General features: G+C 34.4%; 1 protein-coding gene and 1 long non-coding RNA gene across 2 annotated transcripts in view; one reads left to right on the top strand and one right to left on the bottom strand.

Moving 5' to 3' along the window:
- Window positions 1-23493, bottom strand: part of LOC135086505 (serine/threonine-protein kinase OSR1-like) — a 48947-nt gene that overhangs the window by 22662 nt on the left and 2792 nt on the right. The window contains exon 3 of the mRNA XM_063981229.1: window positions 12998-13052. Within this exon, the coding sequence (XP_063837299.1) occupies window positions 12998-13052 (55 nt within the window). The remainder of the gene's footprint in view (window positions 1-12997; window positions 13053-23493) is intronic.
- On the top strand, window positions 18375-19522 carry LOC135087135 (uncharacterized). Its single transcript, XR_010260687.1, has 2 exons — window positions 18375-18835; window positions 18970-19522. It is a non-coding gene; the product is annotated as an uncharacterized LOC135087135 (long non-coding RNA).

Raw genomic sequence — 23493 nt, 5'->3', positions numbered from 1 at the left:
TTTTAAATCCTACTTATGTACCTACAATAATTATTTATTTACAGTTATTTACTTATACAATTTCTAAATAAACCTTACTCGTATTTAACTATTTCATCTCAAAAAACATCTCAGCTGCTGGTGGCCGGAGACCATTTAAATTAATCCGATTTTATTTAAGGTACTTCTCACATTTGTTCATAACACCAATAATTTTAATAATTTCAAGAAACAATTGAATAAATCCCTACTACCAAATGCGAAAGTACCTAACTCTGTCTGTCACGCTTTTACGAATAAAACAATGAACCGATTTTGATGAAAGGCATAGAGATAGTTTGATTCCCGGGAAAGAACATCTAGTATTTATAGTGGTTGTGGGTTTTTGAAATAGTTTTTCTGTGACAAACAAAATTTCATGCGGGTGAAGTCGCGGGCAAAAGCAGAGGCGGCGTAAGGCGTAGGCGACGCACGGTGGGCTGATATTAGAGCTTCATAGACTTAGCGTCGCTCAAAAATCAAGTGCCGAATTTTGAAAAAATAAATATGCCAATGTGTTCCTTTACCAAAAAGAAATATTTTATGTTATGTAACGTTTCTTGATAAAGTTATTATTTAATAAGTTATTGACAATTTCCTTTTTTTTTGTATGGAGTTCAACATTTATTTTTATTTTATTCGTTATTCTTAAGCTTTCTTAAGAAATTGACTTTTGTATTATGTAATGCAACATATAAGCTATTTTATCACCAAGTGTCGCATTTCGGAAATCTTCGGAACATTGTCATTTTGGACTTTAAAATAAAAAAAATAAAAAAAATTAAATAACTGCCAAATTTTGTAAATATAACTACGCCAATGTGTTCCTTTGCCAAAAAGAAATATTTTATGTTATGTAACTTTTCTTGATAAAGTTATTATTTAATAAGTTATTGACAATAATTACTTTTTTTTTGTATGGAGCTCAACATTTATTTTTATTTTATTCGTTATTCTTAAGCTTTCTTAAGAAATTGCTTTTTGTATTATGTAATGCATCATATAAGCTATATTATCACCAAGGGACGAATCCCGGAAACCCTCGGAACATTGTCATTTTCGACTTTAAAATAAAATAAAAAAAAAAACGAAAAAAAAAATTACTGCAATGTTATGTACTTTCTTCCGTACTACCCTAACGAGGTGAAGAACTAAGCACGTTTTTTTATAGTGGTGTTTCCAGGAGGCCTAATCCACTTGTAAGATTATTAAAATATGTTTTATGGAAATTAAGCCAGTGTGAAGTTAAGTTTATTGGTTATTTAGAGTCAGTTTCTGAACCGTGAAATAGGCTAATGTCCACAAAAGTAAAGCTTTCTTTCAGTATCAGTATCAGCCTCATCATCAAATCGATCATTTATTAATTAACTTTTTGCTGCAGTTGATAAAACTTTGTGTTTTCTATGAAGTTTATATTATTATCTATATCTGAGAATCAGATTTTAAAAATAAATTGTGTAAAATATCTTCATTAGTTGCTCTCCTGCAAAATTCGAGCGTGGTGTAGTACTTTCTGATTGGAAGTAAATATCTTTTCCGTGAGCAATAATTTTGTATGCTTGCAGGCATATACGTATGTAGAGCTCCATGTACGTAGTATAGTTTGGTCTGCGAAACAAAATTTGCGAAAATGATGATTCTAGCGTTTTAGGGCAACTTGTAAGTGCCCAAATGAACGTTCGGTTTGATGTCTCCAGATAAAATGGATAAGGGAAAATAAGGTTTCTAGCTCCACTTTTTACTATCGACTCATTTCTTTTTCAAATTTATGAAGGAGACCCATTTCTTTTTATTCAAAATAAGCTGCATTTAATTATTGTCGACCTATTTTAATGTTAACAATGAAAAAAACTTAATGGACGCGGAAATTGAAAATTTAATAGATCGTAATAAAATTCTGGAAGCAAAACAATCTCGTAATAACTGATTCTCACTTGATAGATAGAAAAATAATATCGTTGATAAATGGCAGCTCTGCACAAGCAGCGATGTGATATTTGTATTTGAATAATTTAGACGTAATTGCCATCAAGAAAGGTTTTCAACACCACCAAAAAGTCCACTATAAATGATCAATTTCATGTCTAGGCTGATACTGAGAAAGAAATCTTTACTTTTGTAGATTCAGAAAGTGGCTCTTGAGTCTAACCAATAAATTTAACTTCAAACTGGCTTAATTTCCATAAAACAAATATTATATGTATTATAGTAACCTTAGTAATCATGTGGATTAGGCCTTCTGGGAACACCACTATAAAAAACGTGCTTAGTTCTTCACCTCGTTAGGGTAGTACGGAAGAAAGTACATAACATTGCAGTTTTATTTTTCTTTTTTTTTCTTTTTAAGTCGAAAATGACAATGTTCCGAGGGTTTCCGGGATTCGTCCCTTGGTGATAATATAGCTTATATGTTGCATTACATAATACAAAAGTCAATTTCTTAAGAAAGCTTAAGAATAACGAATAAAATAAAAATAAATGTTGAACTCCATACAAAAAAAAAGGAAATTGTCAATAACTTATTAACTAATAACTTTATCAAGAAACGTTACATAACATAAAATATTCCTTTTTGGTAAAGGAACACATTGGCATATTTATTTTTTCAAAATTCGGCACTTGATTTTTGAGCGACGCTAAGTCTATGAAGCTCTAATATCAGCCCACCGTGCGACGTGGGCCACCGCCTACGGCCTCGCGGTACAAGGGGCCTCGCGCATCAAAAATTTTGAAAATATGTATACAAGGTGGAGATGACAATATCACAATACGAACATTGACTATTAAATATAAATTCTTGATAGCTAAACAATGTAGTTAAAAATAAAAATATATTTTTTTCCAAACAAATTCAGCCATAATCAGACACAAAATTAAGCAACAACACGGTTTTAAGTGACGAACATTATTCTTTGGCGCAATATTCCTTTAAAAATAATCACTGAATCAAGAAATCAGAAACTGTCAATGTATAGACCTTTGACCCTTTTTTTTATTATTTCATCTAAATATATAAAAGGAGAAACTGACTGACTGACTGACAGATCAACGCACAGCCTAAACGGCTAAACGTAGGCACTTGAAATTTGGAAGGGACGTAGTTTAGGTACCGTAGAGGTGCACTAAGAAAGGAATTCCCGAAATTCCCACGGGAACGGGAATTAGCGGAAAAATCCTTTTGTATGAACAATCTAAACCGCTTAAGTTAGATGCTTGAAATTTGGTGTGCAGGTACCTTAGTAAACTTAAAGCTTAGGTACAACAGGATATCGTAAAATTCCCACGGGAACGGGAGTTAGCGGGAAAAAACATATGTATGAAAAAATCTAAACTGCGTAAGATAGACGCTTGAAATTTGGCATGCAGGTACCTTAGTAAACTTAAAGCTTAGTTACAACAGGATATTGCAAAATTCCTACGGGAACGGGAGTTAACCGCTGAAGATAGATGAAGGGGGTAAAACGGGATCCACGCGTACGAAGTCGCGGGCGGCCGCTAGCTATCATCTATCTATCTATTTAAATAAAAATGAATTGATGTTCGTTAGTCTGATTATAACTCGAGAACGACTGGGCCGATTGAGCTGATTTTGGTTTTAAAATGTTTGTCGTAGTCCAGGTCTAAACGATGAGTAAATACGCGCGCGATATTGTTTTTCTGAGACAGACAAAATTCCACGCGGGCGAAGCCGCGGGCGGAAAGCTAGTCATATATAAATCCGTCTTCAGGTCGCCACAGAACAAGGCCTCGCGAAATCTGTCTTGCCCACATCAAATTTAGGTCTTGCCCCGCCTCTGGGCAAAAGCTAGTATTATCTTAATCTATATCTGAAAATCGAATTATAGCTAACAATTTTTTTTTTAAAGATTTTAGACAAATTACTAGTACTCCCGTTAGCCCCTCGTACTAAGCTAAATATGCTTGTGTCACGAGTGAGCTCACCACAATTATAGTCGAGCGGCGGCGGGGACCGAACCCGCGTTCCCCGGATCACGCACGAGTCGGCCAGTCCGAACCCTTCACCGTTCGGCTATCGTCTCTTAAAAATTTTAAAATTGATATCTTAATTTTAATTATTTAAATTTTCATACAAATCGGATTTTATAAAATTTATTTTGTATGAAAATTAAAATAATTAAAATAATGATATCAAATTTCTGACTTCACCATACCATTTATATGCCCATGTTAACATGGGTTAGTGTCGGCTCATATACCCATTTACCTAACACCCTGTATATAGATGAGTAAAACGACTACTCTTGAACTAACTGATCTATCTTAAGCGCTATAGTTTTCCTTGAAAGTTCATAAAAAGCACTATTAATGAATTTTTCCAGATTTTTCAAGCCAACAGTTTAGTTTTTAGAGGGGGGGGGGGACTACGACGACACCCTACTCAGGCAAAAATTGGCACTTTAAACTCTAATATTTTGCAAACGGATTTTTTTTAAATTTTATTTTACCGTTTTGTCGGCGTAATTAATACAGTGTGAGTCACGTTAAAATGTACATATGAAAATAGATGAAACTAGACATATTTTTATCGACAAAAAGAGGTCAAAAAATTTTTGCGATTTTTTTTAAATATCATATAGATTTTTTTTTCTTCCAATTACTTATTGTAAAGAAAACGTAATAACTTTTAAACTAAGCGGTATATCCTGATAAAATAAAACAGTAATAATGCTAAATCACAGGCGATACTAAATAAACACATAAAATACACAAAAAATGCCAACAAATAATAAAAAAAGAAACTTTTTGAAAAAAATCTGTTTTTAAATTCGTGTTTTTTTGGTTATTTGATAAATTTCTCCAAAAAATGCCCCTATAACCGGTGGTTTTTATTACTTTGTATTATTTTCTATCGTATTACCTTCGTAAAACCAAAACTCGCATGTCTCTATCCCTATCACAACGTTTGCAATGATCGTTTGAACTAAGTAAGCCTCTCCGGGCGCGCCATTCAACGCTTCGTTAACAACGAAACTGAAAATGAGTCTAGATTTGTAATTTTGATAAAGACAAGTTCGATTTCAAATAAAAACAAAAGATTTCGAAGTAAAATAAGCTTTTTAGTTAAAATTTAAATCGTCTCTACCTGTAGCGGAGAATAATGTTGTGGCAGGCCTTTGTTCAAACGATCATGGCAAATGTTGTGATAGGGATAGAGACATGCGATTTTTGGTTTTACAAAGATTACGATAGAGAATAATACAAAGTAATAAAAACCACCTGTTATAGGGGCATTTTTTGGAGAAATTTATCAAATAACCAAAAAAACACAAATTTAAAAGCAGATTTTTTCAAAAAAGTATCTTTTTAGGGTTCCGTACCTCAAAAGGAAAAAACGGAACCCTTATAGGATCACTTTTTTGTCCGTCTGTCTGTCTGTCAAGACCCTTTATCTCAAGAACGCGTGAACGTATCAAGCTGAAATTCACATGAAATACTCAGGTCTATTGTCCCTTTAAGCTGTGAAAATATCAAACTTCTAAGCCAAGCCAATCAAAAGATACAGCCGATTATGTCGATATTTACAACAAATTTTCGACACTCGCATAGGAATCAAAACCTACAGGATACTTCCCGTAAACTCAGAATCTTGAAATTTGGCATGAAGCATTGTCATATAATGCAAATATAGGAAAAATTGCGAAAATCACATTTTTTTAGTTATATGTATAATATAATATGTAAAAATATTTTAATAAAATGAAACTTACTACCTTATTTCTCACGAACGAATAAAGATATCAAATTGAAATTTATACCAAATACTTAGGTCTATTGTCCCTTTAAGCAGTGAAAAAATCAAACTTCTAAGTTAACGCGATCAAAAGATACAGCAGTTTATACCGACACCTTAGACGAATTTCCGTCACACACTAGGGAATCAAAACCTACAAGGTACTTCCCGTGAACTCAGAATCTTGAAATTCGGCACGAAGCAACGTTATATAGTACAGATAAAATATTAAAATATTATTTTTGCTTACATGACATAAAATATTTTTTTAATAATTATAAACTTACTACCTACCCTTTTTCACATGAACGCGTAGAGATATTAAAGTTGAAATTCATGTCAAACACTTCTTAAATCTAATTGCCTCTAAACTGTGAAAAATTCTAAATCAACGCAAAAATTCAAAACGCTGAGGTAGGTCTAGGTACCTACCTATAATCATACCGCATATTTTGAAATTCGCCACTACTCGCAACGGAATCAAAACTTAAAGACTACTACGATATCTAGTAAGTAATTTGATTTAATACGTCATAAATTGTAAACCGCTACGTTTGTACGACGGAACTCTCGGTGTGCGAGTCCGACTCGCACTTGGCCGGTTTTTTTATTATTTGTTGGCATTTTTTGTTTATTTTATGTGTTTATTTAGTATCGCATGTTATTTAGCATTATTACTGTTTTTATTTTATCAGGATATACTTACCGCTTAGTTTAAAAAAGTAATTACGTTTTCTTTACAATAAGTAATTGGAAGAAAAAAAATTCTATAATTTTTTTAAAAAAAAACCCAAAATTTTTTGACCTCATTTGTCGACAAAAATAGGTCTACTTTCATCTATTTTCATATGTACACTTTAACGTGACTCACACTGTATACACATCTCTACAAAATTACAGCTCTCTAGTGCCAATAGTTTCTAAGCAAAACCCGGACAGACAGACAGACAGACATATCGAAACCTTAATTGTCAGGACTACGGAACTCTAAAAAGTAGTTTAGGTACGTAGACCTTTTTATATGACAGGTAACAATGAAAAACATTAAAATATGAGTAATATGCTCAGATCATAGAAAGAGAATAGATATGAAGTCGCGCGTAACTACAACGAGAACCAGTGTCCCCACATTTCCCCCACCACAGCTCCCACACACACATTCAACTGTGTAAAAACAAAGCGACTGAGAGTCTACGACAACATGTGCAACCGGCTTAAAAGTGCTGTGATTGGCCAGAAGGCGTGCCTTATGGCCAATCAATGGCCGCGTGACGTGACGCACACTTTGAAAAAAGCAATTAGAGAGAAGAAAGATAAAATGGAGTCGATAAGATATCGATACTTTAAATCCTGGGGGCAAGGCTCGAAATTGGTTTAAAAAATGCTTGTATGAAAACCTTTTTATTATTATACGTTATTATTATGTTCTTTAACGATTTTTGCATAAAGGAGTCAGTTCCATTTTATATGGACGAAAAACTCAGAATCAATTATTGGGACTAAATGAAGGTACCTTATATTAATTTACCCCAACCAAAGCTCAATGTCGTTATCGATGGAGTTCTTACAATATTGGTAATATACACTCGGCATCAAATAAATCGCACCTCCCGCGACAAGCACTTATCAAACGTATGCATCCCCACTTCCCACCAACATTGGTGCCATTTGAAAGCCTAGTTCTAAACTTCATTTCATTAAAGGAAAGGTTTTTACCCCAAAAATGTGTCTTTACAAGGATCCAGAGTCACTTCTTCAAAAAATAGGTAGTTACGTTATAGCCATTTTGTATGACTATAAAACTGTTAAGTTGGGATTAATCGCTATCCATCTGTTAAAGAGGACACGTGAGATCTTTATTTGGTTTTATAACCATAAAAATTTGTCTAATTGATCCCAGAGGTGAGCCCAAAGTGAGGTCTATTTTCAAGTCACATTTATGGTATATATTAATCATTTATTTAGAAATGAAATGTATTTTTCTTTAAGGGTATTTATTAGGCTTTCAAATAACACCAATATTGTTGGGGTACCATGATTGTGTCAGAAGAAAATCTTTAAAGTTCGCGTCGCGGAAGGTGCGGTTTATTTGATGTTGAGTGTATTATTATTTACTTTAATAATAATAACAGGATCACTGTAATTATTATTAACTACGATCGCGTATTAACTTTTTAATTATGGCGAAATTCGTACAGCCTATGTTTATCAAAAATAATGCCTATATTAGGCTTTCAACTAGCTCTTATAGTAATTACATAGTTGACAGTTACTAATCCCTTCTACTATTGTTATTGTTTTTGTAAAAACTTAAAAATCGCAAGCAACTCATGATTTTTTCATTCAAAATTAGAAAATAGAAAATAATAATTTACTTCTATTTATCGATAATAGGAAACCGTATTAGAACACGAGCCCTGCACTATGTTACGACCGGCACATGCGGCCGTACTGTGTATTTTCACGCGTCAGTGGATATCGGAAGAAATAAAATACATTGCGCAGTAGTTACGCATGACATAAAGTGGTTGCTAACTAAATCGTCAATGTACAACGTGTTTGAATTTTTATCACCACTAATTTCGATATCGCAGTAAATGTCACGGCACTGAATTCGTTCGTAAAAATGTTTAGTTTTTTTTATTTATAAGCAAAATACCAATGGATTTGCAATACTTACATGTGGTAAATGACTTCATTGTTCCTGTAGTTCTTCGTTTCACTTATGTTATTGCACGTTACGACGCATTATCCAACAATATCGGAGAACATTTCCTCAGTACGACTGAATCGCGACTAACCTGGCGTCGCGGGCGATGTTCGTTTCTGGGCATATCGCGGAGACACGTGCCACGCCCCCGTTTCACATCTATTCCCTTCTATGATCTGAGGTAATATGTAACAAACCTAGTAGGTACTTTACCTACTACTTTTTATACAATCTACCTAGGTACTATAAACTTATTATTATACAAACTAAAAACAAATACTTAATGAAAGCATATTTATTCGTACATATCAAAATAATTATTTCATTATGAAGTTCTTGAGTGGCGACCACGAGCCGGAAAACGTAGCGTGGGCAGGCCTCCCACTAGTTGGACCGACGATGGTGAAGGTCGCGGGAGGTGTCTGGATGCGAGCGGCGCAGGATCGGTCTTCGTGGAAATCCTTGGGGGAGGCCTTTGTCCAGCAGTGGACGTCTTTCGGCTGAAACGAACGAACGAACGAACGAAGTTTTTTGTTTAAGTTTCTTTCTGTTGTAACAAGTAGGTAGCACATCAAATTCAAATTCAACAACAATAAGATGGCAAGACGAGATGAAAATGAGACAATGCAGTTGCACATCAAAGAACAGGAACAGACAAATAGGTCTCGAAACCGTTCGCCCCGACCCCCGCGTAATCTTTCGCCCCTTTACCCAAAAACGTGGCGAAAAGGCATGACATCAGGGGCGAACGAGTCCCAGACTGACAAATAGTAGCATCAAACAAATAAAGTCCACAAGTCGTGGAAACAAGGTGCTTTCGTTTCCCACGGTCTACTTGCTATGCCACTTGGTCACCTCGGATTGATGAAATATGCATAATCAAAGCTGACACAATTCGGGCCTTATGAACTTGATGCTAAGTTTAATTTGTAATTCGATTATTTTGCTTTTACATAAGTAAATAGTTGATCACGCAAACGAGTAGCGCAGCGCGTCAATGTCATATAGCGATACTGGGCGTGGTAGAGGCAGAGGGGCATGATAAAATATGTAAGTAGGTAGGTACCAATTTAATGGCTTGGAAAAAGTTCTAAAAGGGTAAGTTTTATCGTAACCAATTCTATTGCTTTTCTCTTCTTGCCATCGCTGAAGAGCGATAGGAAATTTACTTGTGTACCTACTTTATATCGACGGTCCCTACGTATAAAAACGTATCTGAAAACGGTCAATTTTACAGGAGAGCGGTTTGAAGGTTTAAACATGTGTAGCTCGCGTTCTATTTATCATACATTGATGAAATTTGGTATAATAGTTTTATATGAGGTATATTTTATAAAACATGAAGAATTATCAAAAAATAATCACAATAAGTGTATTATTTGTCATTTACTCACTTATACAACGGAAAGTTTCTAATTACAAATTACGTAAGTGGTACTTACTAACTTTTACGTCGGAGTAATATATTTGTTTAAATTATTAACTGCCACATAAGTAGTTGTACACGGGAACAAAGTTCAGCTACTATTGACCGTAACTCTCTGTACGAGTCAACTCGCACATTTTTATTACTAATTAATTTATTGTTAACTTGCATTTTATTCATGCACTTTGGCCAGCTACGCCTGACCTACATTTGGGACTTTGGTAGTTCTAACATTTTTATAATCAGTGCAATAAAGCATTCGGCAGCTAATACACGTCTTTCAATAAATCCCATCAGCGGTTGATACGGCGTAGTTGTCTGACATCTTGACATCAGTCTTAGTTTGACACTACATCTTACACTCTCACTCTAGGCCCATAGTCCTGCTCGACGAGGCATAACAGCGTCCCGCCTCGTTTCCCAGATAGTTGCATTTTGGAGGCACTCAATACCTTAAGATTCTTCCTTATCTAAGGGGTCTTTTGACTGAAGAATACTTGTAGAACCGGTAAATTTTCTTTATCAATAGTTAGACAGCATGGCATCGAGTCGAAGATCCACATGGCTCTTTTTTGAGTTCGATCTTGTGGAACATTGAATACAACTGGGTACTAAATGGAACCCTTTTCAAGGCATGGATATTTCAAGGTATCTGTCATGCAGATAGTTTCATCATTACAAGAATATCTTCATAAATAAATAACTTTCACAGCGAGGTGGCTTGCCTGGGCGCCACAGACGGCATTATGGTCGCCCTAGGCCAGGGACCACATATATTTAAAGGTATCCCTGACACCTTCACTTGACGCCCACACCACTGTCAAAACTAAGGCCCAGATAAAATATCTAAGAGTTATCCTGTTAATCACCAGTGGCGCCAAGTAGTGAGCGCAAATACGGTGACCTTATGTATATAACCAGTGGCAGCTCGCACTTTTTCCAATCCGTCGCCGTGCGAATGGAAGACAGCTTGCTTTTTCATGGCTGCTTCCCTAATTTGGAGGTCTGAAAACTCTCATGTCGGAAGGCTATGGAGAAAGGCCAGGAGCTCTATACTGGTACCCTCAAAAGCATGATTCTGTTCCATCTAAGGCATCACCCTCATAGGAAAGTTTAACGCTGCCCATCTTCTAAGACCTTAACAGGCCCAGAAAGTCTACAGGGCTACATCGTCGTCTTTAACGCAGCGTGAAGATCGAGGTGAAAGCTCCGCCATAGGAGGACAGAGAGGCCGTTTGACGTGAGACTCGCTACACTGTGCTGTAGTCTAATAGTTGATAAACCACCTCGCCGTGGGCCGTGGCTAAGTTGGGTCGCCGAACCTTATTCGCACTCGTGCTGAAGTTTAAGGTTGCTCTAGCGATCGCACCATGACTGGGCACGGATCCTTCGAGCCCTACCTGTATTGCGGTGGCTAGGAGCATACGACACACCATATTCTTGCGGGATAGCATAGTCAAAGCTATGTGGACGGTAACAAAAGTTGGGTGGTAATGAAGCACATCTATCTGAGAAGACAAGGTGCCGCAAGAAGCTGCAGTACGATAGCGCGACTACGAACCAAGTACGGGTGCATTTTAATTCGCTCCAGGGAAGGTGACAGTATGATTGCCTCCTATCTTCCTTCCTCGGTAATGGCCAGCGTAACGGGGGCGTGAGGCCGCACGGAAGGCATTGCATAGATAGGCCACCACCACCGTCTGCTGACGGTGAGTGTGTGTACGGAAAAGCTGTGTACTTCCAGTTGCTCTCGTCCCAACTGTCGCCGTGTAGGTGGGAGATCTTTGTCCGGAATCTCAAAGTTAGCACTTATAGAGAGTGACGGGGCACCAGGGTATTTTTAGTGGGTATACCTCATCCTTCTGACGGGTATATGTTTGCAATATCATGTAAGCATTATCATGTAATAGTAGATTCTAAATGCAGTTAATTTAAACTTTTGTTTGTAAGTGTTACCTGCTTATCTTTATTTCTGAATGCCTTAATATGCTTAATAAATAAATGAAATAAATTTTACGATTTTTTACTTGTATCATGTATTATAAAGTAGCATAGGAGAAGAACTTGGTTGCGTTGAGTCTAATAAATGACCCTAGATACTTCAGTCGTGTTGTATATCATATTTTATATTGTTTTGTCTTCACTTTTATGTCCACCAAATATTGCTAAAATACAATTTCTCAGCGTAAAACACCGTTACTGGCACTAACTTATAGACATAAAACAAACTTTTCCAAAGTAAAACATTTATAGTGGCAGTTACGGCTAGAAGATTCTTGAATTTTCCGACGTAAAAATAAGTAAGTGCCACCTACTTATAATAGTAACTTTAATTTTCCCGAGTAAAACAACGCAACTACGTTATGCATACAGTTAACTGATTAATTTACCGTTGGTTTAATGTTGACTGAAATAAATTAAGTCAGAAACCATCATCATCATCATCATCAACAGCCCTTTACAGTCCACTGCTGGACTATGAGCCTCCTCCACTATAGTGGAGGGTTTTGCCATAATCTCCACGCTAGGCAGGCGGGTTGGAGATCGCAGTTTAAAAGATTGATGTTTTTCAGAGAGCGCTGCTGCCCATTCTCTGTTTGATGTGTAGTCCCTAAGTCGCCTCTTACGACACCCGCGGGAAGAGTAGGGGTTGGTGACAAATGTATTCTACTCTGCCGTCACCACACGGCTTAAACACGGCACAGAAACCATAATAATACCTATTTCCTTCATAAATTACGTATCAATTTACTCGATCTGCGCGGATGAAAGTGGCAGTTGCGGGGCTGGGCGCGCGGATTAAGGCGTGCGGTCCAACGTAAAATTTCTTAACTCCCACTAATGCAATTTTACTGCGGAAATCGTTCTAATTTTGTAGTTGCGTGATTTGTTTTTTGACGTTTTAAGGTTCAATTTGAATAAAAACTGTATGTTTTTTTAACTGAGCCGAAACTGTTGGGTGCTCTGAAGGTTTTGCAAACAAAAACGGCAAATCACGGAACTGGTAGATACTGAACTATACGTAGGGACCGTCGATATTATGTATGTAGGTACCTACCTACTTTAATTTTATAAAGACATACATACCAACCTGTCTAAAAACGCCATGTACTCCAGGTGATATGACGTCTCCGTGCGGCTCGTCACTGAAAAATATAAAGGGTCTAATAAATGTTGAGTTCAACTTTAATTTACAATTAAAATCTATATATCATTAGAAATTACTTTGAAAATGAATAACCCCCACCGATAACATTTTAAACAATTCATTCAAGCTTTGATTACCTATTTGTAAGCCTAGGCGCAGTTCATCGATTTTTAGTTGGCCGATAGTTGGGCCCGACTTTAATTGTACCTATGAAGAATCGGCCAAATCGAATCGGCGTTAGCGCACTTCCATAGGTACATGCCCATGCTGATCAACTGCCCGACTAAACTATCGGCTGACGAAAAATCGATGGTCTGCGCCTGCGCCTAGGCTTAAGGAAAAAGACATATGGAATCCATCTTCCTTGATAAAATTAAATTTTCCCTTCGCATTGGTTCAGGTGAGCACTCTGAGTTTATAAAGTACTAGCTGTGCCCGCGACTTCGTACGCGTGAAATCCCGTTTTCGCAACATTTTTCATTTTTGCTCTGCATTACTCGTAGCGTGATGGTATATAGCCTTCCTCGATATAATAATATGGGCTATCTAACACTAAAAGAATTTTTCAAATCGGACAGGTAGTTCCTGAGATTAGCGCGGCGTTTAAGTAAACAAACAAACAAACTCTTCAGCTTTATAATATTAGTATAGATTGTCATAAATGCATAATATAGGGAGCAAAAGATAAGTAATCTCACTAGATTATTTCTAAAGAATCTAAACTATACAAGATATTATCGAAAAACTTGTTACTGATCCTGTAAGTGCTTCACGATCGGAAACGGTAGAATAATAGGTTACAGAATACGAGTAAACTGCATCTATCCGAAAATTCAATTATTGCAGTCAAAAGTGGTTTTGTCCGATTATGAGTTTTGACTGCAACACATAAAATATTGTATTAGATAGCAATAAGTATTATATCTAAATAGGTATGTACGTGTAATAATGAAAATTAACATTTTTATTAGGACAGAAAAACAGACACACACGGTTTTAAAACGCTCAATGTGTTACCTATAAACCCTCTTTTTGCGTCCGGGGTAGAGATGTAAATTGACCGAATCTGACCGGTCACGATGGTCAAATACCATAAATGACCGGTCAAAAACGGTCAAATTCAGTCAATTTGACTCAACATTACTGTACTACCACCGAATAAATTATTTATTTAGGTACTCAATTTATATGCAATTTTAAATGAAGTAACGTTATTTTGTAATAAATTATGAGAGAATAAGACGTCATCAAAGTTGACGTGCGCGGCGATGCGACATTGCCATTCACCTATAACAAAAAAAATTTTTTTTTGCGCATGGATTTTACTTATTATATTCTGATTATAAAATTTATATAAAAAAGTGTGATTACAAATCGAAAATATTTGCTTTTTAAAGAGTTATAGCGATTTGAATTTTCCATCTTCATAGTAGAATGTCTCTAAAGATGCACGTCACATTCTCATTGGGATATATTTATAGATAATTTATGGGGGCTTATTCGCAAGTACAAGGGGCACGCTTTCATCAAAATATAGTGGGATTTGAGAGACGACGTTAAGAAGGCCAGTATACTGAAAGCATGATAGGGTAAGATTCTTATTATAAAAATCTTCTATGGAACATGACAGGAAATTAGAACTTTTCATTTTTAATAAATATTTGGACTCTATTTTAAATTTTCTCTTGTGAGAATAAATCTTAAATGGATATTTGGGATGTTTTAATAATTAGAAAGAATGAAAGTAAGAAAGAAAAAAAAATATTTGGCAACAAATTAAATCATCTCTATATTCATGTTTCATACATTCATTGATATGATTTTTTCTATTTTTTACACATAAAAGCAAATTCAGAACAATTTTTTGTTGTTATTCTTATTTCTAGGTATTAAAGCAACAAAAATAAGCTATGCATAACCCCGAACCCGTGCGCAAAAATGCTGTAGACAGTTGTAATGCACGTATGCAGGGTGCAGGGCAATTGCGTAGAGACAGAAAGAGAGCACAAAAAATCATTACAAAACAGACTTATTGTTTCAATTTAAAAGTTGTATACTTACTGTAAAATGTTTAACTATAATAAATTTTTACAAACCACTTTTTTATTTCAATTGAGATGTTGTAGACTTTTATCAATCACAAAATCTAAGAAAAAACTTTAAAAAGTAACTACCTATTACTGAAATCAAATTGACCGAAATTGACCGTTTTTGACCAATTTGACCGTAAATGACGGTCATTCAAATTCAGCCGCTTTGGTCATTTTCAACACTAGTCCGGGGTCAATAAACTGGTGAGAGAGTCGTTTTTAGGGTTCCGTAGTCCTGACAAGGAACCCTTATAGTTTCGATATGTCTGTCTGTCTGTCCGAGGTTTTGCTTGGAAACTATTGGCACTAGGGAGCTGTAATTTTGTAGAGGTATGTATATTAACATCTCTCTTTTTTTCTGTTTGCGCTACAAGCTTTCGAAAGTGACAATTTTGGTCCGAGTAGGGCGTCCCCCCCCCCTCTAAAAACTAAACTGTCGGCTTGAAAAATCTGGAAACATTCATGATAATAGTGCTTTTTATGAACTTTCAAGGAAAACTATAGCTGTTAAGATAGATCAGTAAGTTCAAGAGTAATACGTCAGTTGCAGGTTCACTTGGGGTAACTGACAAAATACAGTTTTTCAGTAGAGCCGTTTAAAGTTTTTTTTCGCCTTAAATCGGACATAACTTTTTTCCTATTTAACCTTTTTTGGATCTGTTTTTACAGAAATGCTTAGAATTCTACGCGGTTTTAGTTTAAATAACAAGAATTATCTAATATGTCTTAGTTAAGGAAATACATTGCAGTTACACCAATGTATTTTTGTACTTTTGACAGTTACACTAATTTTACACCAAACTTTTGGAAAAAAAATAGGTCAAATTGGTGTAAGTACTGCCCAAATTAAAATAATTTGATGTTTTTGCTGGGTTTTGTTTACTTAGTTGCTGTATAATTTATGTAAAAGTATTAAAAAATAAGAGAATTCATGAAAAACATAACATTTTGTCATTTTCTTTGTTTTATTTTTATTTTTTAGGGTTCCGTACCTCAAAAGGAAAAAACGGAACCCTTATAGGATCACTTTGTTGTCCGTCCGTCCTTCTGTCAAGACCCTTTATCTCAAGAACGCGTGAACGTATCAAGCTGAAATTCACATGAAATACTCAGGTCTATTGTCCCTTTAAGCTGTGAAAATATCAAACTTCTAAGCCAAGCCAATCAAAAGATACAGCCGATTATGTCGATATTTTCAACAAATTTTCGACACTCGCAAAGGAATCAAAACCTACAGGATACTTCCCGTAAACTCAGAATCTTGAAATTTGGCATAAAGCATTGTCATATAATGCAAATATAGGAAAAATTGCGAAAATTAAATTTTTTTAGTTATATAATATAATAAAAATATTTTAATAAAATGAAACTTACTACCTTATTTCTCACGAACGAATAAAGGTATCAAATTGAAATTTATACCAAATACCTAGATCTATTGTCCCTTTAAGAAGTAAAAAAATCAAACTTCTAAGTTAACGCGATCAAAAGATACAGCAGTTTATACCGACACCTTAGACGAATTTCCGTCACACGCTAGGGAATCAAAACCTACAAGGTACTTCCTGTGAACTCAGAATCTTGAAATTCGGCACGAAGCAACGTTATATAGTACAGATAAAGGAAAAATTGCGAAAATGATAAATTTGAAGTTATATAAAATTTAAAATATTATTTTTGCTTACATGACATAAAATATTTTTTTAATAATTATAAACTTACTACCTACCCTTTTTCACATGAACGCGTAGAGATATTAAAGTTGAAATTCATATCAAACACTTCTTAAATCTAATTGCCTCTAAACTGTGAGAAATTCTAAATCAACGAAAAACAAAAATTCAAAACGCTGAGGTAGGTACCTACCTATAATGCAAATATAGGAAAAATAAATAAATAAAAAATAATCATACCGCATTTTTTTTTTTTTTATAAAACTCCGGACTTTGACGTAATTTTGGTTTAAGTGAAATGAATGGTGTCCATTGGCATAGCTACAGGTTTTACCTTAGAATACTTGTTTTATATTTGTAGATAGTTACCCTGCCTAAAAAAAAACCCTAGCTACGCCAAAGCTAGCGTTATTTGATAAGGATCAGATATAAACACAAAATAATCTTGCGTGCATACCAATGTTATTTATACCATTTTGCAAGGGGAAAGGGATTTGTGGTTAGCCCTGACTACTTAAGGACAGGAAAAAATCAAATGATACCGCGAGCTAACTACGAACAGCGCCATCTATTGACAACCGTGCGAACTACGTAGTGTCGTTGCTCGGTGATAGGTGTTGCTGATTGCAGCTCATTGTTACAATACTTTTTATTAAAATCGGATTTTATTCCGGAGGTTTTACAATTTCTTACTACTTTCGCAAATCATTACAAAGGAAGAAAGGAATTTACGGTGTGGTACCCTCAATGTACAATTAGATTTCGAGCGATACCACTTTTGGGCATTCTCCTTTTAAGTAGTTACTTTCCCCATTGTAATGTTATGAATTTCATTTTGCAATAAAAATACCATAGTTATGACTCGATTGTCGTAATGAACGAACTTTGTAAACCTTGCAGGTTTGTACGGAACCCTCGGTGCGCGAGTCCGACTCGCACTTGGCCGGTTTTTTAGAAGTAACTTTTATTTTATTCATTAAAAAATGTTAAAAAAGCCATGGGAATCAAGAAAATATGTGTATTTAAGTTTTTTTAAACAGAAATATTGAAATAACTAAAGTATTACTGTGAAACTAAGTAATTTCAATATTTTTTAAGCTTTGACTTACCAATACCGTATTTAGCTCTACGGGGCAACTTAAACTGAAAACAAAATGGATTTAATTTCCCACCTCTTTATAGCAATGTTGAATTAAGGTCATGAGTACTACAACAGTAAAAGTAACAGAGTAACAACAGGTTAATGTTAGCAACGCGCAGTGACGCCTAGTTGGCTGGATAGTTGCTCAATTTCAATTATTTTTTTTTGTTGAGCTAACTTTAACTTCTTTAACTGATACTGCTGGTATAATAATAATGTAATATGCCTTAAAACTTACTAAATTCCTATTTATTTCATGTTATAAACCTTAGCAAATCAGTGTAATTGCAAAGTTTTGTAGCAAAATTTTTACATTATTACAGATACACCAATTCAACCTGGTAAAATTATTACAATGTCAGTTACACCAAAATTGTGAAGGAAATCTGAAAAGTTCACACCTGAAAATGTCCGTGTAATAGGGTACTCTGGGTGGTAAATAAAAAAATATGAAAATCAATACACAATGAACTTTATGTAGAAATAAACATAGTTATACTGATTTTATGTCGTAAATATACATGATTTATTTATTATGTTAAAATTAAAAATTGATATTTTTAATCTGTATATCACGTGACTAAAAACACGAGCCGCCATGCTGTGACGTCATAATGGCAATAATCATTCGCTGTCATCTGTCAACAACTTTTTATTTTCTATTCGCATTCTATGCGTCAAAATTATTCAGTTGATATTTATTTAAATCATACGAAATAAGTTAAATACTACTAAAAACACGAAATGGAAGCCGGTTTCGTAAAAGCAGATAGTACGAACTTATCAAAAATCTACACGATGATGGTTGCAAAGTTCTTTGCTTTGCATGTAATCCAGATTTCTGTTCTGCCGAATTCCGGAATATATAAACATCTTTGTAAGTATTACCTTTATTATGTTGTTTTTAATGAAATAACAGCTATATAGGTATACCTTATTTGTAGAAAAATATCGGAAAGTTATAGGTTATGTTTTGTTTTCCAATGTTAATTAAGACTTGGTTATCCACAGATCTGCAAGAGAATCGTATGGCGACGATGCTATCGGATACGTGCAACTACAAAGGACCCAAGTTTTATGTACAATATGTCCGGAACATAAAGTTCGTTCCAAACCATATTCTGCAACTCTCATTGTAGATGATGTGCCGGTGGATGTAAACATGCAGTAGCGTTTTTAATGTGGTGTCATCGTAGAAGTGAAGAGCCATCATGCACTTCAGTCCAATGTTATTGGAAAAAATCGACACTATCAAAGGTCGGATCTTCAATAAAAATTATGACAACGAAAGAAATGACAAAAAAGAAGCTAAAAAGTGCTGAAACTAATATAGGTGACAGTGTAGTTGAAGATTTTATAATTAAATCTAAAAAAAGAAAAATTACTTCTTGTCAATATTTAAAGCATGAAAATGACAATAAAGTAAATATTATAGAGATTGCATATGATCAAATATATGTGTCAGAACTGCTCCACAGTGTTATTTCATTTTGGAAAAGAAATATTTTTCCCATTTTATATGAAACTGTACAAATATAATAAAAAAAAGTACTTTAAATAATAAGCAAGTCTTTTATTTTACTCTTAAAATACCTAAATGTTAGTTTACAAAGTATCAGTTGCTATCAGTGGTGTTCATTAACAGATAAAATAATAGTTTACAATATACATAACGTAGGTATACAGGTGCTCCCACACTGTTGTTAAAAAAAATACTAACATTAGCATACATTGTCTTAACCAAAATTATGACTACAAGATTAAGAAAATACTAAAGGAAAATATTTGTAGATGAAAACTATAAACTAAACATAATTACAACAACTAAATAAAATATGTACCTACTACGTCAAGTTTTGTTTACATGCCGAAATGACGTCATAAACATGGCGGACAGCGCAGAAGCCTGTTTTCGCGGGAATAAATATATTCAAAATTTTGAAGTATTTTTATGGCATGAAAGCGGGTTTATTTCGCCGAAATATTTTTTTTGGTGGCTTTTAACGATGAAAAGAACATATTATAGTACTTTGCCAAACAGAGTGGAATTGTAATTTTTTTAAAGCTAGAATTTTTTTACGTATACCATTCGAAAGAGCAGAAAAAACTAAGAAAAACTGTATATTTAACTCAAAAACCGTATTTTGTCAGTTACCCCAAGTGAACCTGCAACTGACGAATAGTCGTTTTACTCATGTATTATAACATTTCATACCTAATAAAAATTCCTTAGAAGAAAATATTAAAAGTGACTTTAGATGAAGTAATTGCTTACTTCTGAAATATATTGTGGTAACGATGGACAACTACGGAACCCTACACTGCGCGTGACACGACACGCACTTGGCCAATTTTTTAATTAATTTACTTAAATACTTTTTGATGGTTTGGAGGTGTAATGTATTTCAGTGATATTCATTATGAATATGAAAATTGTGAAAAACTCTTCATGGACACCTATGTAAATTAGAGGTGTACACGTGTAAATTCTGGGCTTTCGTTTATTATTAATGGACAAAGCCTACACAAAGTTACAAACGTGACAGTTCCAAAATCACTTCATAATATTTTTTGTAGCTCTAACGGTAGATAGGTAACATGAAATTGTCACGAATATTTCTTAGGTAGATTAGTACTTTGTCTTTGTGCTCGGGGGAACGTGTGAAGACGAGTACCTACCTAAGTAGGTACGACATAATAAATAGTCACAAAAATAATAATTAGAAACCTTTTGTAAAGCTGATCCCATCTTTTATTTTAATTGTAGCCTAACAACCGGGGGCGGTGAAGAAGGACAATCACGGATTATTTAATTTCGACAAAAGGGTGACTGAAAAGTATTTTAAGAAAAAAGTCTGTTAAATGCGAAGAGCTACGCCCACTAAATTTTTAGCGGTTCCATGAAAAAAGTCAGCCCCGGTGTAAATAAGTATGTAGTAGTAAGTACTTTCATCGTTATTACATAATAAGTTTAATAGTTTTTTTTTTCGACACTCATGTCGTGTAAGATTTATTCGTGCACTACTTATTGAAAAAAACCGTCTTTCTCTTTTTATTTCATCTTTCAGATAAGAGGTAGGTGACACTACCGCAGTAACAAGTATATTTATGTACCTACTTACTAGAATTACTTAGGGGGCGTCCATTAATTACGTGAGACGTTTAGGGGGGTGAGGGGGTCAAGAAAAATCTCACTAAATCTCACGTTGGGGAGAGGGGGGGTCTCGACTAATAGGTATCACGTAATTTTTTTCAGCAAGAAAAAGGGTCAAATTGCGAGAAAACTGGGTTAGTTTAAATTAAAAAAATAAATATATTTTAAGATGATTAAATTATAAATTATTCAATTTTTCATTCTTTACCATCTAACAATAAAGAAATTAGAAGAAACAGCTTTTCTACGCACCTAAGAATGTGAATGCACAATCATATTTAAAAAAAAACAATTTGGTGACTATACCTGTGGCTTTTCGAAGCTACACGAATGTCGTACTTACGTACCTATTTCACCGAGAATCGCGTAATTTCAATCCAAGAAACCAACAAAAAATAATCCATACTTATTATGTTATTGATTTAAAAAAAACATTATTATATTTAATAAACAAAAATTATGGCTAATTTTTGTTGTATGCGTGTCGTGCCTCGCGCTGTGTAGGGTTTCGTAGTTGTCCGTCGTTAACACAATATATTTCAGAAGCAAGCAATTACTTCATCTAAAGTCACTTTTAATATTTTCTTCTAAGGAATTTTTACTAATTAAGAAATTTTATAACACAATATGAGTTAAATTACTATTACTCTTACACTAACTGATGTATCTTAACCGTTATAGTTTTCCTTGAAAATTCATGAAATTTCGAATTTTAGCAGATTTTTCAAGTCAAGTCAGTTTAGTTTTTAGAAATTAGAGGGGGGAGGGACGAAACTATAAGGGTTCCTTGTCAGTACTACGGAGCCCTAAAAACCCAACTGCGTAATGAAAAAATAAAATAAAAACACACTTTAACTTTGACAAACGTCAGACAGCTGTCAAATCCATACAAAAAGCACCGGTTATCGTCACAGTTACCGTTAAAGTTAGGTGGTGCAACTCAGCCTTAATATTTACAAATGCAGTCGGAGACATAAATGACTAGTTTTTTGTTGGTTATTAAGTATTTGAACTATAAAACTATTTTTAATACGAGTAATAGGTATATCACAAAATCTTTTTCAAATGAAGTCTTCTGCCTACGTAAAACCATCTCTGTGCTAAAATTCGCCTAATAACAAACATTAATTAATTTTCGAGGATTCGTTTTAGTCAATGAGTGGAAAGGGTGACCTTTTTAGATAAAAGAAAAAATAGCAATAAGTATTTTCTGAAATTAAATTAATACTGTTAATAAATTAAAATAGAGTAATCTATCTGGACCTTTTATTTTAATTTCCATTGGTTTTTTGTCCTCTGTGATATCGCCGGGAATAATCAAAGAGAGTACCGCGAGATAACGCCGAAGTTAATCTGCCCGTTGTTAAATCAGTCCTATTAATTGAGAAAAATTTTTTTTTTCACATTGTCATAATATGGACGTTACTATTTTATTTATCTATTTTAATTTTATTTTACTTTATTAAAACAGTGGTAGCTATTTAACTTTATTTACATCATTTAGATGTTTGCGCATACAATAGCTGAGAATTTTATCATGAATACTTAGACTTTTTTTACTTTACTACCAAAAATATTGGGATATAATATAAACGATATACTTTCGAGAAATCACCTTAAGTACAAGTTAAAAAAATATTACCTAACTTTATGTCCCTGATACTATAACTAGACTATTAGATATATTATAATGTAATATTAGTTTTTAAAAAGTAAGTGCAGGCGACCGGCGCACCAGGCTAGACACTGGAGATGTCTGATCTGATGTGCCGGCGACTGTAGGAACCAATTTTGCATGTGTGTATTATTACTTAGTTAATATGTACAATAAGTTACATTTATAACAGTTAGCACGAGAACGACTGCCGACAAACTGTTAAGCAGTTTGGCAGATTAGTATTAAGTAAAATCGATGTAACTTTTATGAGACAATAAATTAAAAAAAAAAAAAAAAAAAAAAAAAAAAAAAATTCAAAGACAGCTATTTACTAATTCTGACCCCTGTATCAAAAATATTAATAGTCTTGGATTTTACATGCGGACTTTAGTTTGTGCGGATTCTCCTTTTATGACTAAGATAATAAGTACCTACTTATTGTGCCAATGTTCAGCAGTCATGGACGTCCTATGGCTGAAATGATGATGATGATGACCTACTTATTGGGGAATTAGTCGGGTAACTTGATTCTTTCTGTGTTATTGATAGTGCCAATTTTGTTAGGAATAGAGGATACTAAATAAAAGGCTTATCCAAAAAAGCTGTTCCACAATATTCTCACTCAAAATATCTGCGTCACATTTTTATGAAAACACTCGGACAAATGTAATTGATTGAGATTACACCTGGTATAAAAGGGAGGCGAGGTGGTTAAATCATTCAC

Source organism: Ostrinia nubilalis, chromosome Z, assembly GCF_963855985.1.
Source record: "Ostrinia nubilalis chromosome Z, ilOstNubi1.1, whole genome shotgun sequence".
NCBI classification, from domain to species: Eukaryota; Metazoa; Arthropoda; class Insecta; order Lepidoptera; family Crambidae; genus Ostrinia; species Ostrinia nubilalis.
Note: the sequence above shows the minus strand (reverse complement) of the source record. Positions and strands in the feature narration are given on the sequence as shown.